This window comes from Molothrus aeneus, chromosome 7 (genome assembly GCF_037042795.1).
Source record: "Molothrus aeneus isolate 106 chromosome 7, BPBGC_Maene_1.0, whole genome shotgun sequence".
NCBI lineage: Eukaryota > Metazoa > Chordata > Aves > Passeriformes > Icteridae > Molothrus > Molothrus aeneus.
In genome coordinates this window covers 28,102,706-28,115,010 of record NC_089652.1, presented here as the reverse complement: position 1 = coordinate 28,115,010, position 12,305 = coordinate 28,102,706, and the positions used below count along the sequence as shown (strand labels likewise).

General features: G+C 44.5%; 1 protein-coding gene across 1 annotated transcript in view; it reads right to left on the bottom strand.

The window, feature by feature from the left end:
* Nucleotides 1–11,764, bottom strand: part of PDIA5 (protein disulfide isomerase family A member 5) — a 97,835-nt gene extending 86,071 nt beyond the window's left edge. Inside the window, exons 1-2 of the mRNA XM_066553357.1 lie at nt 11,668–11,764; nt 63–189 (exon numbers count right to left, since the gene is read on the bottom strand). Of these exons, the coding sequence (XP_066409454.1) occupies nt 63–189; nt 11,668–11,751 (211 nt within the window). The 5' untranslated portion in view covers nt 11,752–11,764. The remainder of the gene's footprint in view (nt 1–62; nt 190–11,667) is intronic.
* Between the last annotated feature and the right edge of the window lie 541 nt (nt 11,765–12,305).

The window sequence follows — 12,305 nt, the reverse complement described above, 5'->3', positions numbered from 1 at the left end:
ACACCTTGCTGGGCACAAAGAGCTGTACCATCAAAGAAAAAAAGGAAGAAAAAAAGACTTACCAGATTTGGAATAGAGCACCAGTACGTTATTCCGTGTCCTGAGAAGCTTCTTAAAATCCTTGTGATCACTTATTTTTTCTATGAGTGGAGACACCTTCAATGAGCACACGAATGCTGGCAAGAATGCCTGGGGAAACAGAGAGCCAAAAACATCAGTCACAAATAAACAGATAACCTGCTTTTGCAAATTGCCATCATATTTTTTAATAATCTTGAGACATGCTGCCTTAAATAGGCTATCACATTGATTTGATCAGCAAAACCAGAAGAAAAAATGCCAGGCACGTGATTTATTGAAACTGGGTCAATACATTCCTAACAAGTACCCTTACATGGAAAAATGAACATAACACCAAGAAATACAGTTTTACTTAAGATGCCACCCCTTTAAAAGTTTGCTCCCAAATCAGATAATCAGATAACAATTCTATGTAAACTTAATATACTTTACCAAGGGAAGCAGCAAATTGCCACTTTGAGAGCACTCTTGTCCCTACATCTCTGAATATGCTGCAAACTCAATCCAGTACTTTGATACCCTACAGAAGACAGTCATGAAGTTAAAATAACCCACACTGACAGGGAGCAGATGTAGGAAATGAGACCAGAAAATGCAAGCAAGCCAGCATCCGCATTAGAGCACTAAGCACAACCCTCTCCCACCCACCCTTCCAAAGTAGAGCAGGGCTCATGTTTCCCAGTGCCCACACCGTGTCACACACACAGCAGTGCCTTGTTCAGCTTCCACTGGCCACCTGGAAGACACAGCACTTAATCTCTCTGCATCTCAGCTCCTAATCTATGCAAACGAGTTTTTTTTCCACTGCATCTTTTACTCTATTTAAATCACAACAGTTCCAGAGCAGAGTTTGACTGTCATGAAGTAAAGCTCATATCAAATTATGACCATAACCTCAGCTGGGGCCTTTACTGCTTATTCTTACTGCAATATTCTTCAATAATAATAATGTAATAATAATCTTATCCATCAGACTATGCTGCTTCCTTTCTGCACTGTACTGAATTCGTGCTAATGGAATGATTAAGGGAAGCTTAGCTGGAGAAATTATCTAGTTTCCATTCACCTTACAGTAAAACCTTAACACTTAATTGCTTGGCTAAAAGCTTTAGCTCATTTGCCTAACACACACAAGAGGTTCAACATTTCCTTAATTACAGAACTGATTTTGATCGTGCCTTACTCCAACCAGGCTGGAAAATACGTCCACAGTGGATGTGAAGAAACAAAAGGCAGCTCTTGCATCTCATGCGTTACATCATGCAGTATTTGAAGAAGGGACTAAGCCAATGAAGTCAGAACACACAGCCCCAGGCACGCACTTCATTCAAATTCAGCTACTTCCAAACACCACAGTCACTGAGGCTGAGAAACAAAACCTGCACCTACAAAGCAGACTGTATAAATGCCACAAGTCTTTACATGTGGAAAGGGGCATGAGGGGAGTCCTGGGACATACGAGGTAATGGAGAGAAGCTGAGCTGAGATGGAGATCATCCTCAAAACAACCAGGAAGTTTGAGAACTTAGAAGTTACCAGAAAATACACCTATAACAAAAAATCTAAGAGTGAACAAGTCACCCCACTCTACAGGCAGAGATCCCACCACTGGGCCCTGCTGGCCAGATGATCAGACTGTGAGAAGGAAGTGAACACATCTGCAAGTCAGCCTCTACCTTCAGCATAAATGTCCTTGATGCTTTAATTCGACCAAAAGACTCACATTCTTCTAAACCCAGATGTCCAGGGCTCAACCTTCCTACTTTAGGCTGATGTATGTGTATCACTTGTGTATTTTCTGAGATGAATACGTGGTGTTGCCAGTCAAAGCAGGCAAATACATTTGGGCTAAGTGAGGTGACACAGACATGAATAGTCCTGCCCAAAATCATCAATACCAGGCGCTGCACAGGAGAAATTAATCCAACATTACAGGCAGATCCTTTTAAAGCTAAGTATTTTTTAAAAAAATTCTTCCATTCACCTCAATTTTTGTAACTATTCAAAATAGCATCTTATAGTTTTATTAATGCCTTGAGTTACAGAGGACAAAAAATAAGCTTAACTGAAACTAAGGCTGAACACAGGAAAAAAGTGAAACTACAGGTTGCTCATTTGGCTTAAAAAAATGGACTCAAGGATATTCTAGTCTGTGAACTCTATCAAAAAGAAGCAATTAGACTAAAACACCCCACAAATGCCACTTTCAACATGACACCAAATGATACTGTAAACTTTGTTTAAAGTGCTTACCAACAGCTCAGAAGAGGGTTGTTAGAACGAGATGATCTTTAAGCTCTCTTCAAATGCACACCATTTTATGGTTTTAAAATATAGGCATTCCATGTCTTTTCCAGTTAGAAAGGCTATTTTGCCAGTTTCAGGAATTTTCTCTCTTTTTTTTCTTCTTTCTTTCCTTAAAATGGCAGAGCTGTAACCTTCTTGAAAAATTTGATTCTGAAAACAATGACAGCTTTAACTAGTGCCTTGTTGGTCTTGCCACGAACAGAAAACCCACTGCACTGGTGGAACAGCAGGGACTTGGAGGGAGATGCATGTCACATTGCATATATCCACTGCTTCTTTGCCAAATTCCTCTCCAAGTATCAAATCAATACATGCTACTCATTTTCCTGCAGTTTTACTACAGTAGCTCTCTTTGTTCCCATGGTTTAGCCCAAAACCCACTGGGAAAGGCATTGTGCATACAAGCACACCAGTCACCCAGCTGAATAAATCATCATCTCCCTTTAATTAAGATTAATGTTGCAGGTTTTCCTGGTTATAAAACCCAAAAGGTCCAAGCCAAAGGCATCGAGCTGGACAGAAATGCCCTGCTTGCACATCTAAGGCAGCCACTGCAACACTGGGAGGTTATCGGCTGAGCAGAGAAATTCACCAGCCCCGATTCTGTTTGCACTACGTGATATTTGCAAACTGATAAGAATTAAGTAGTTCCACACTCTTCAACTTTCTCTTGCTGAAATTAATCAATACCCAACCTAGAAATAAACGAGAGGCTGGTTTATAGCTAAACCTCCAGAAGAACCTCTGTCTTCCCTACCAGCTCTGTTGAAGGCAAGGGATATCAAGGAGTCAGTTCTACCAGACATCTGTCCCAAACACGGGGCTGCATTGCCCTGCTCTAGAGTCACAGCAGTGATGACTGTACCAGCAGCTACAGCCTCACCAGGCCTACAGCCACTAGTTCTGGCAACAATGTAAAATTAAGAGGATAGGAAAAAAAGAATTCTATGGAAGCAGTTGCACTCTTGCACAGAAAACCAAGCGCATGTTCCTGCACAGCCCATAGGTAAAGCAGCAGCAAAGATGAAGCTAATTTGCATGTACTGTGCTATATGAATTTATTTGTAAGCCATGACTCAGGTAGATTTACTCCAGACATTTTGCAGGGGAGCTCATCAGCCAGGCACTGCCCAATCAAGCACACTGCTTCTTGTTTAAATCCAGGGCACAAGAGGAGACAAGCGCATATTAAAAAAAGAAAAGGTCAAGAAAGGTGACAGTCCCTCCTGGGCAGGAAGCCTCTTCTCATATGCGTCAGGAAGTGCTACATTCACACATATGGAAATCTATAAATAAGAAACAAGCTAAACTCTCTTGTCACTTGAGCATCCTAAAGCTTTAAAATCTATTCATGACCACCTCTGAAAAGTTAAGAAGTGCTCCAAGTATTTTTCTCAAGAAGCTGCCCACCCTGATACCTACTAAAGTAAAAGACATAATAGGACCAACACGGACAACATCTCTGCCACCCTTGCCAGTTATGGCAATGAGAAACTGCAACAAAACTGAAGGAAGGTCTATTTTATTTTGTGCTGTGTTTGCACAGTTGCCTGTCGTAACAGGTCCTTATCCATGGCTGGCTTGGTGACACAACTGTCACCTGGTGTTCTCAGATGCAGGAAACTTTGGTGGAGACCTTCCAAAAAAGACAGACTACACGTGGCAGACTATGAAATGCAAATCTCATAGCAATTCCAGGCTGCAGATTTTCCCCAGCTCAAGATCGCAATCTGAATTTATTTTCACAGAATTTTTATGGCATAGGTCACACATCAGTCATGTGACTGTAGTGTCTGAGATGCATGAAAGACTCTCAAGTAAAACATAAGTGAAACCAAATCCCCAAGACAGTCAATTCAAAACTGCTGAGACACAGCTACTCAAGTACAAGGTACAAAACCCCCATGTGTTCTAACTGTCTCTGTTCTTCAAAATTTGTATTTAGACATATGATCTTGCAAGCTTGGTGGCAGAAGTCTGATTGGCCAAAAAGGTTCGATTTTCTTTTTTTTCCCCACTGTCTAGTAATTCCTTGCAGAGCTGCCAAACATATGCACATGTTAAAGAGCAGTAAACACTCCACAACCCCACTCCCTTAGAATTGGTACCCAAGGAAGATCTGAGCTTTCAGAAACCCAGAGGCAAGAGTTACAGGCAAATAGCTATTTGCTAATTATACTTCCAGGACTAACACTATTGAAAAATGTGGTCATCCCTCAGGCCATGTTTTCTCAAAATTATCAAGGATCTGAGAAAGCAGAGTCTATTTCTCAAGTTTTTACTCTTCTCTGAATCTCATTTTAAAATGAAAAAAGGGAATATCTTTCAAACAGCCACAAGAATGTATTTTCATATTTTACATTTATTATTCAAATTAAATGTGATAAATGCTTAACTACTGCTCCCACAGAACCCAGTTCAATTTATGAGTTGCTCCCCACAAAAGCTTCGTGACAGCATGGTCTTTTGCTAAGGATAAGCAGCATATCTGGAGAATTACTTATGTATTTATTTTACATCAAGGGCAATGAAAACACACAGTTTTAAAAACAAGAAAATAGATCTTCCTTATTTAATTTTGATTTCTATCAGAAGGGTAGCATTGTACACTGGACAGAAAAACTACTCCCTATTTCTCCTATTTCCACCTCAAGAGCCAGAAAAATATACTTCCCTGGACACAAATAATGCATAAAAAGTATAAATGGATATGCAGCTGAAACCGTGCTTAGGTGCCTGAATCCATATGTCAACATGCAGTTTTTATGCACACACTACCACATGTATAATTAGCAGCCAATTTGCACACTATTCATCAAGAATAGCTGGGGCTGTGACAACAGACTCCAGCACAACTGCTGCTTGGCAGGGACACAGCCTTACACTCGACCACAATTTCTAAACTCTACTTTTTCAGGAAGACATTGACTCGGATTTCTGCCTTAGCTTAGCCACCCACTGGTGTCATTCTCATTTTGGGACAACAGCACTCAACCCACTGTAAATATGATCAATCAGCAACCCTGTGCATATGAAACAGATTGTGTCTGACAAGGCATTTTTTAGGAGTCTAGTTGAAGAGGAAATCTGCCTCAAAATTCCAAGTAGAAATGGAGATGACTGAATTTTATTTCATTATTAAACTTCTTTAGGAGGGGAGTAGTTCACATTCCGAACAAGGGTCTCATCTGCCACATTAAAATGGGGGGCGGGGGGTCAAGGGGAAGAAATCCCAACAAGAAGACAGAATCTCACCTTTCCTTTCCTGCTCAGCTCCCAAAATGAGCCCTGTGATGGACTGTGCACTTCACTTCAGAAGGCTGGGACACCTCTGTACGGTGGTGACAGAGGTTTGTAAACCTGCAGATCAGCTGGTGACACAGCCAGTCCCGTGGTGCAGACACAGTGCATGTACTGGCAATACCAGGTCTAAGTCATCTCCAGGCAAAGCACAAGGGAGAAACTGACCCATTGCTTCCTTGCCCCCAATTCCTTCCCACTGAAAAATACAAGATGTTCAAATCAAAAGCCTTCTTGTTTACAAGAATCTCAGTTTGACTGCAGATGTTTTATCTTCCTTGTTCATCATACAAACCACTCTTGACCTTGTGCAATAATTGCTTGCTTTTCACTCAGGAGCCCTCCCTCTGCTGCTATTTACATTCAGGGTTGTGCTGCTTTGATCACTGAGCCATTTGTAACAAATGCCTTCCAAGATGGATGGTGATAAGTAGGACAGTCCCCTTTTTTCGTTCATGATTAATATCTAAAATAGCTGTACAAACATTTTAATCAAATCAGATGGGAGGAGATAGGTTAGCCCTGTTACCCAAAGGTACCTCAAGGAAACCTGGTAAAAAACTACTTTGTGGAGTGGGGAAGAGAAAGGGTAGTAGCTCTTGGGTCTCACTTCAGGGGTCAGAGCTGAAGTGGCCCCTGCAGGAATCTCTGCAATCCCACTGGAATCACAAAACCATCTTCTGCCAGTTGCCCCTGTGTGGGCTCACAAAATGCAACCTGCTGAGGACTCCCAGCACAAAGGCTGCTCAGTGATGTCTGTGACCAATCCAAAAAGCCACCAATGGTCTGAGTGGGGAGCAGCGACTCCCACACCTACAGCAGTGTGGGATAGCCAGGTGAGCAGGCTCCAGCAGATATACAGGAAAATCAACAACTTCTGCACTGCAAGACCAACAGCATTTGAAAACTGGGTTTGCCCAACAGATTTACATCGGCAGAGATGCCCACTGGACACTCCCTGGGTTTTGGTCATTCCCACAAGCTCTGTGGAAGAACACATTCTTACTGCATACATAATCCATATCAGTTAACTCTCACCTCAAGCTGTTCCATAAATTAAAAAAAACAGAAGCAGTACTGACATTTTGTTGCAGAGGGTCATATCTGCAAAGAGGTAAGTATCATATTTTCTTTTGTTTTCAAAGGAAGGCAAATTAAAATCCTGACAAAGAGTGTCTTAGTACTCTATAACTTAGGCTGAAGAACGCTACTAATAAGACATTCCACTTAAGGTGGTACTTGCTATGTTCACTTTCCAAAAATAGAAGGTAGCAAAAAATACCATGGAGACGTCAAGATTTGACTAGACTCTACTGTTCATATTGTTCTAACACAGTGGGGTTTAAGCTACAGGCATAATAGTCTATACTAAAGGATCTTCTTAAGGGCTCTGAGTAGAGCAAATTAATTGTATGGTTTATCACTGGGTTTCCAATGCTCTGTGAAGGAAAACCTGTGCAACTATTTACTAATTAACAACTGACTGTAATAGGGTCAATTACTAACGTTGACAAAGAATTTTCTCCTTATTATGAACATGAAGCTCTCTCTCTTCAAGCCAGGCAATGGCACCATACATATATTAAACAAGCTGTCGATGAAATAATATTTCAGATATCACTTCTGAGCAAGCACATTTGGCTACAGAAGTTAAGGGCATGAGCAAAGCATATGCCACATAATCCGCCACTAAAATTTGGGTTTTTGAGAAGTTTAAAGAAATACCACCTACTCAAGAAGCCCGTAGGAGGTACTATAAAAAGAAGACAGAACCACTATTAATGGGATTTATAAGGAAGAGAGGGCAAAAGATAACACCTGAAAATCTCTAGCACTTTATATGGCATTTGTTATCTTCAAAACATTGCACAAACGTTAACTAATTAATCCTCACATTTTTCTGCCAGGTGATGGGATACAGAGTTTAATTTTAATAGCTGGACCAAGATTCACACAGAAAGGAAGTGATCTGCAAGAGGCAAAAGGAAGGCAGCACCAGAACAAACCAGCACACAGCTGATCCTAGAGCAGCACAACCACACACATCATGGTGTGCCATATCCAGGAAAAGTGAGGAGGGGGAGAGAAAGAGTCTATTTGCAGTCACCCAGCAAACAGGCTATATGACTCTAAACCCAGAGACAGCAGACAGGACCTCATCAAGACAGTCACAAATTAAGTTACCTTTCTGATCTGTGTTCTGCAAGCGTGCAATTCACAGCACCATCCACCAATGCTACCAGCCACTCACAGCTGACGCAGTGCCAAAACTAAAGACTTGCTTTGCTATCACAATTTTTTGCCATTCACAAGCTTGAAAAGGTGGCAGGAACAAGGTAAACAACAACTTATTTACAAAGTGACCCTGCCTGCACCAAGAAATTTAAGGCAATGCTAGTTAGTGCAATGCAATTTGCAGCCAGAGTTTTTCCATTCCTCCAGCCACAGCTCTCAAGAAATACCTCACTGCATCCATTTTACTGAAACAGAGGAATTCAAGGAACTCCATCACCAAAAGGCAAAAGAAATGGTCAACAACAGAACAAGCACCTCTTCCATCACCAATTGCTCAGGACACCATGAACTCAGCCCTGGGCAGAAACAGCAGTTCTGATGACACCACACTTGCAGGGTCTCCAACATCCCAGGGCCTCTGAGCTAAAGAGGTGCTGTGGCACCAAATTCAATGGATTGAAAACATCCCTCCATAAGGCATGGAGTGGAGTAACGAAGCCAAGGTTTGACTTGGGAAGGGCATCTGAGGACACACAGCATAGCCCACATCAGAGTTTTACAAATCCGTATTTTGAAGAGGGAACGGACAAAGTATGAATACAGTGGGAGGACAGCAAGTAAGGAATTTGTCTCTGCAATACTCTCCCTCTGACTACCAGGAAACACTGTCCAAAGAGGCTCCTCTGGTACAAACAGTAACTGGATGGGAAGAGGCACTCCTGAATTCAAGCCCAAATGCCACAACAGGAAACAGCACCTGAGCACTGCAGTGGTGAAGCAGGGCTCACACCCTGCCTGCAAACTCACCAGAAGCAAGCCACTGCTGCAGGGCTACCTGCAGCACAGAGGGAGTCATGGCCAGGCCCTCCTGCAGGCCTGGATTCACAAGTCAGTGTCAGGGCTCACTAGTGCATTCCCTAAGGATTAAGGAAGTACTTGAGGAGCTGGAAGCCGGAAATGTTCCTTCCAAGCCCTTCTTTGAAGGCACTGGGTTTGAGTGGCACCAGGTCCCAAAGTCTGCTTCCCAACAGTGCTCAGCCAGCTGGACTCTTGACTGTTTCTCTGTCATTAAGCAAACACTTGGAAGACAAACTGATCTTTGCCACACTGGTATGAGATAATATTCATCAGTGTTTGCAAAGCAAACAGACCCAGATGCAAAATCCTGTAGGAAGCAGTGGCTGCCTTCTGCTAGGGAAGGCACAGCACCTGATGCATCAGAGGAAATGCCAATCCACCTTGGTGTAAAACTCCTTCCCAGTGCCTTGGACAGTAAATTCAGTCCTTTGAATGTGAAATACAGTCAACCACTGTAATAAACCAAATAAGGATAAACCAAACAGGGAACCCACAACTTCCTCACGGCTCTCCAACTCATTCAAGAAATAAAACTACAGCAGGCAGAGATCCCCCCACCATCTTTCTCATGTGTGTGTCACACACCCACAGTGATGCTGAAGGTAACAAATTAACAGCTTACATTAGAAGCTACTGAAACATATTTTTCATCCAGCTTTGTAGGTTCCCTTTTATGTATGTAGCCACCTCCAATTCTGGGTCAAAAAATGAGCCCTATTTTTCAGAAGTGCTATGCACGCACAACTCTAGCTGCTGTTCCAGGTGCACTGCAAGTAGTCAGCACTGCCAGAAAAACTAACTAGCAAACAAAACAAATGCCAAAAAACCAAAACACATTGGGATACATGAAAAAGGACTGGCTGGAAGAAAAAAATGTTTCTCATTGACCTACCAAGCAGTTGGTATTACCTTTAGTTTAACTTTACACACTGAGAACCACCTGATTTAACAGCCTTACATCTATGCAAAATAAATTAAAAGCAGGTTTTGCTATGTCACAGCTGTAAAGCTGTAAACTAGTTTTTCAATCCTCAAGTAGAGCGAGTTACATATTTCAAGATGAAAAATCACACCTTCAAGTGCAAGATAATGCAAATTGGAAGAAATAATTTAAACTACTTGTACACAGCAAAGGGGAAAGAATTAGCTGAATCAACAGCTCAATGAAGACATCTGCTCAGCATGAAGCATCACAGAGCAAATAAACTGCTGTGGCAAATTAAGAAAGGTAAGTAATAATAATGTGGATAAATTAAAATGGCTTTGTATAATTTCACTAACAACAGCAGGGCCCCTCTGCTCATCTCAAAGACACCAGCTCTGCAACACAAAAGGTCAAAGAGGGCAACTAGAACAATTAGGAACAATAGATTCATATGAAGAAAGATGGGGAAAATATCTTTTAATCTACAACGAAAAATCACAGGAAAATATTTACATTAACATAAAATGAATGTTACAGTAAGATGAGGTCTGACAGTCATAGTGGATATAGTAGGAAATACCAGAAATAGCTCCATGTGCTTAGCTATTTTGAAGAGAGGGAAAATTCAGTCCACTTGTAACTCCCTTGGTCCACAGTATATGCTCAATCTGAGGAATGCACTGCCACAAGTATCACTGAGAAAACTACTGCATACATTAAAGACAAGCCACAGAGGAAAAAAATTCACACTGAGACCTCTCCAGCATTTAGGGAGAGTTCAGCCTGACTTCAGTTTCACTTGAAATCAATGAAGTGAAGATAGCAGAGGTCTGTGATTCTCGATCAAGCTTAACGCAAAAGTTGTTCAGAATGCACAGCATTTCTCCTCCATCCTGAATGAGCCGAGAGCCATGGCCCTGCCAGGGGCAAAAAGGCTACATCAGGCAGGGCTGAATCTTTCTGTCCCACAAAGGCAATTCTAATATTAGTACAGAATAAGCATATGGCAATTAGCAATTCCACACTTGATTTGTATGAACTAGGTGAGCACTCCACAGTCATGCATTTCCAAATACGTTTCAGATCACTTGTGCATAAAAAGATTAACGTAATTTTTCATTAATTATTAGCTTCATTTGCCCGGGCAGAAGGATGAACTGTAGTTCATGATAATAAATGGAATAAAGTACTGTTTTAAAGCATGCCTTCATTAGTCTTTTGAGCTATTTATGCTAAATTCTGTGGATTAAAAAAAAAAAAAGGGAAGAAAAATCAGACTTTAAAGTATTTCTGGAAGTCTAGGAGCCTCCCTGAGGTAAGCAGCGCTCTAGTCAGTGTAACGTCAATGAAGCACACCCCGATTCTGGGGAGCGCAGCGGGATGGACAGCGCCACATGCCAGGGGCGCAGGGGCGGGGGTGCCCGCGGCGGGGGTGCCGCACACAGGTGCACAAAGCCGAGCGCGGCAGCTCCGCTGCGGCACAGCCGCCAAGGGGGAAATCCTCTGGAAACCCTCTGCCACCGCACCGCTTTCCAAACGAAACTTGGGACCGAAGCGCCGCCGGTCAGAGCCCCCGGGGCCGGGGCAGCCGGGGCCCCAGCCCGCCGCCGCTCGGGGAGCCGCTGCCGCACGCCGGGGAGCGCTTCCTCCGGGCGGTGCTTCGGGAGGCAGAGAGAAAGGGAAAGGAGGGAAAGGGGAAGCGGGAGAGCAGCACACGGGCTGAGCGCTGGGAAGACACCCGGGAGCAGCGCTGCCGGAGCCCGGCCATGCCGGGCTGTGCCGAGCCGAGCCCGCCCGCGGCGGCGGCGGGTGCGAGCGGCGGGGGAGCCGCCGCGCCCGGCCCTGGGGGCCCGTCCCGCTCCCAACTTTCGCCCAACTCCGCCGGCCGCGCCGCGCCCCCGCCCCGGCCCGGGGACGGGGGACACCCCGCGCCGCCCCCGCCGCCCCCCGGCGCCACTCACCGCCAGGCCGAGAAGCAGCAGCGGGAGCGGCGGGAGCCGCCCGCGGCGCCGCGCAGCCCCCGCGCCCTGCCCCGGCGCTGCCATCCCGCCGCCGCGCCGGACCCGCTCCGGACCCGCCGCCGCTGCGGCTGCTGCCACGTCTGGCGGCGCAGGCGCGCTCGCCGCCACCGCCCGCCCGCGCCGCGGCATGACGGGGGCTGTAGTCCGGCCCGCGCCGGGGATGCTCATCCCCCGAGGGACGGTGCCGCTCCCGCAGCCTTCCCGCGCTGGGAAATAAACGACCAACCCCTACCGAAATGCTGCCCGAAATCCCAGTCCCGTTTGCTTCAGCCGAGGTTAACAAGTTCCAGCTCTTCTCTCACGTCCCACTAGCCTCCCGTCCGGGGTTCTTTGTGCCTCTACCTCTCTCCCGGCGTGTGCCTTACTCCAAAAGGGCTTCTGGCACACAGCCTCTTTCGTGATGCTTGTTTGTCAGGGGTTTTAAAGCTTTAGCTGATCTTAGATCTGGAATAAGAGGTGAAAAAGGGAACAAAAAATAATGAAAGGGGAGAGAGAGTTAACTGGTAGAGAGGATTAGAAACTAGGACCTGTTGTCTTTGTAAGTTGTTCCCACTCATTAAATCCTAAAGGTGAACCCT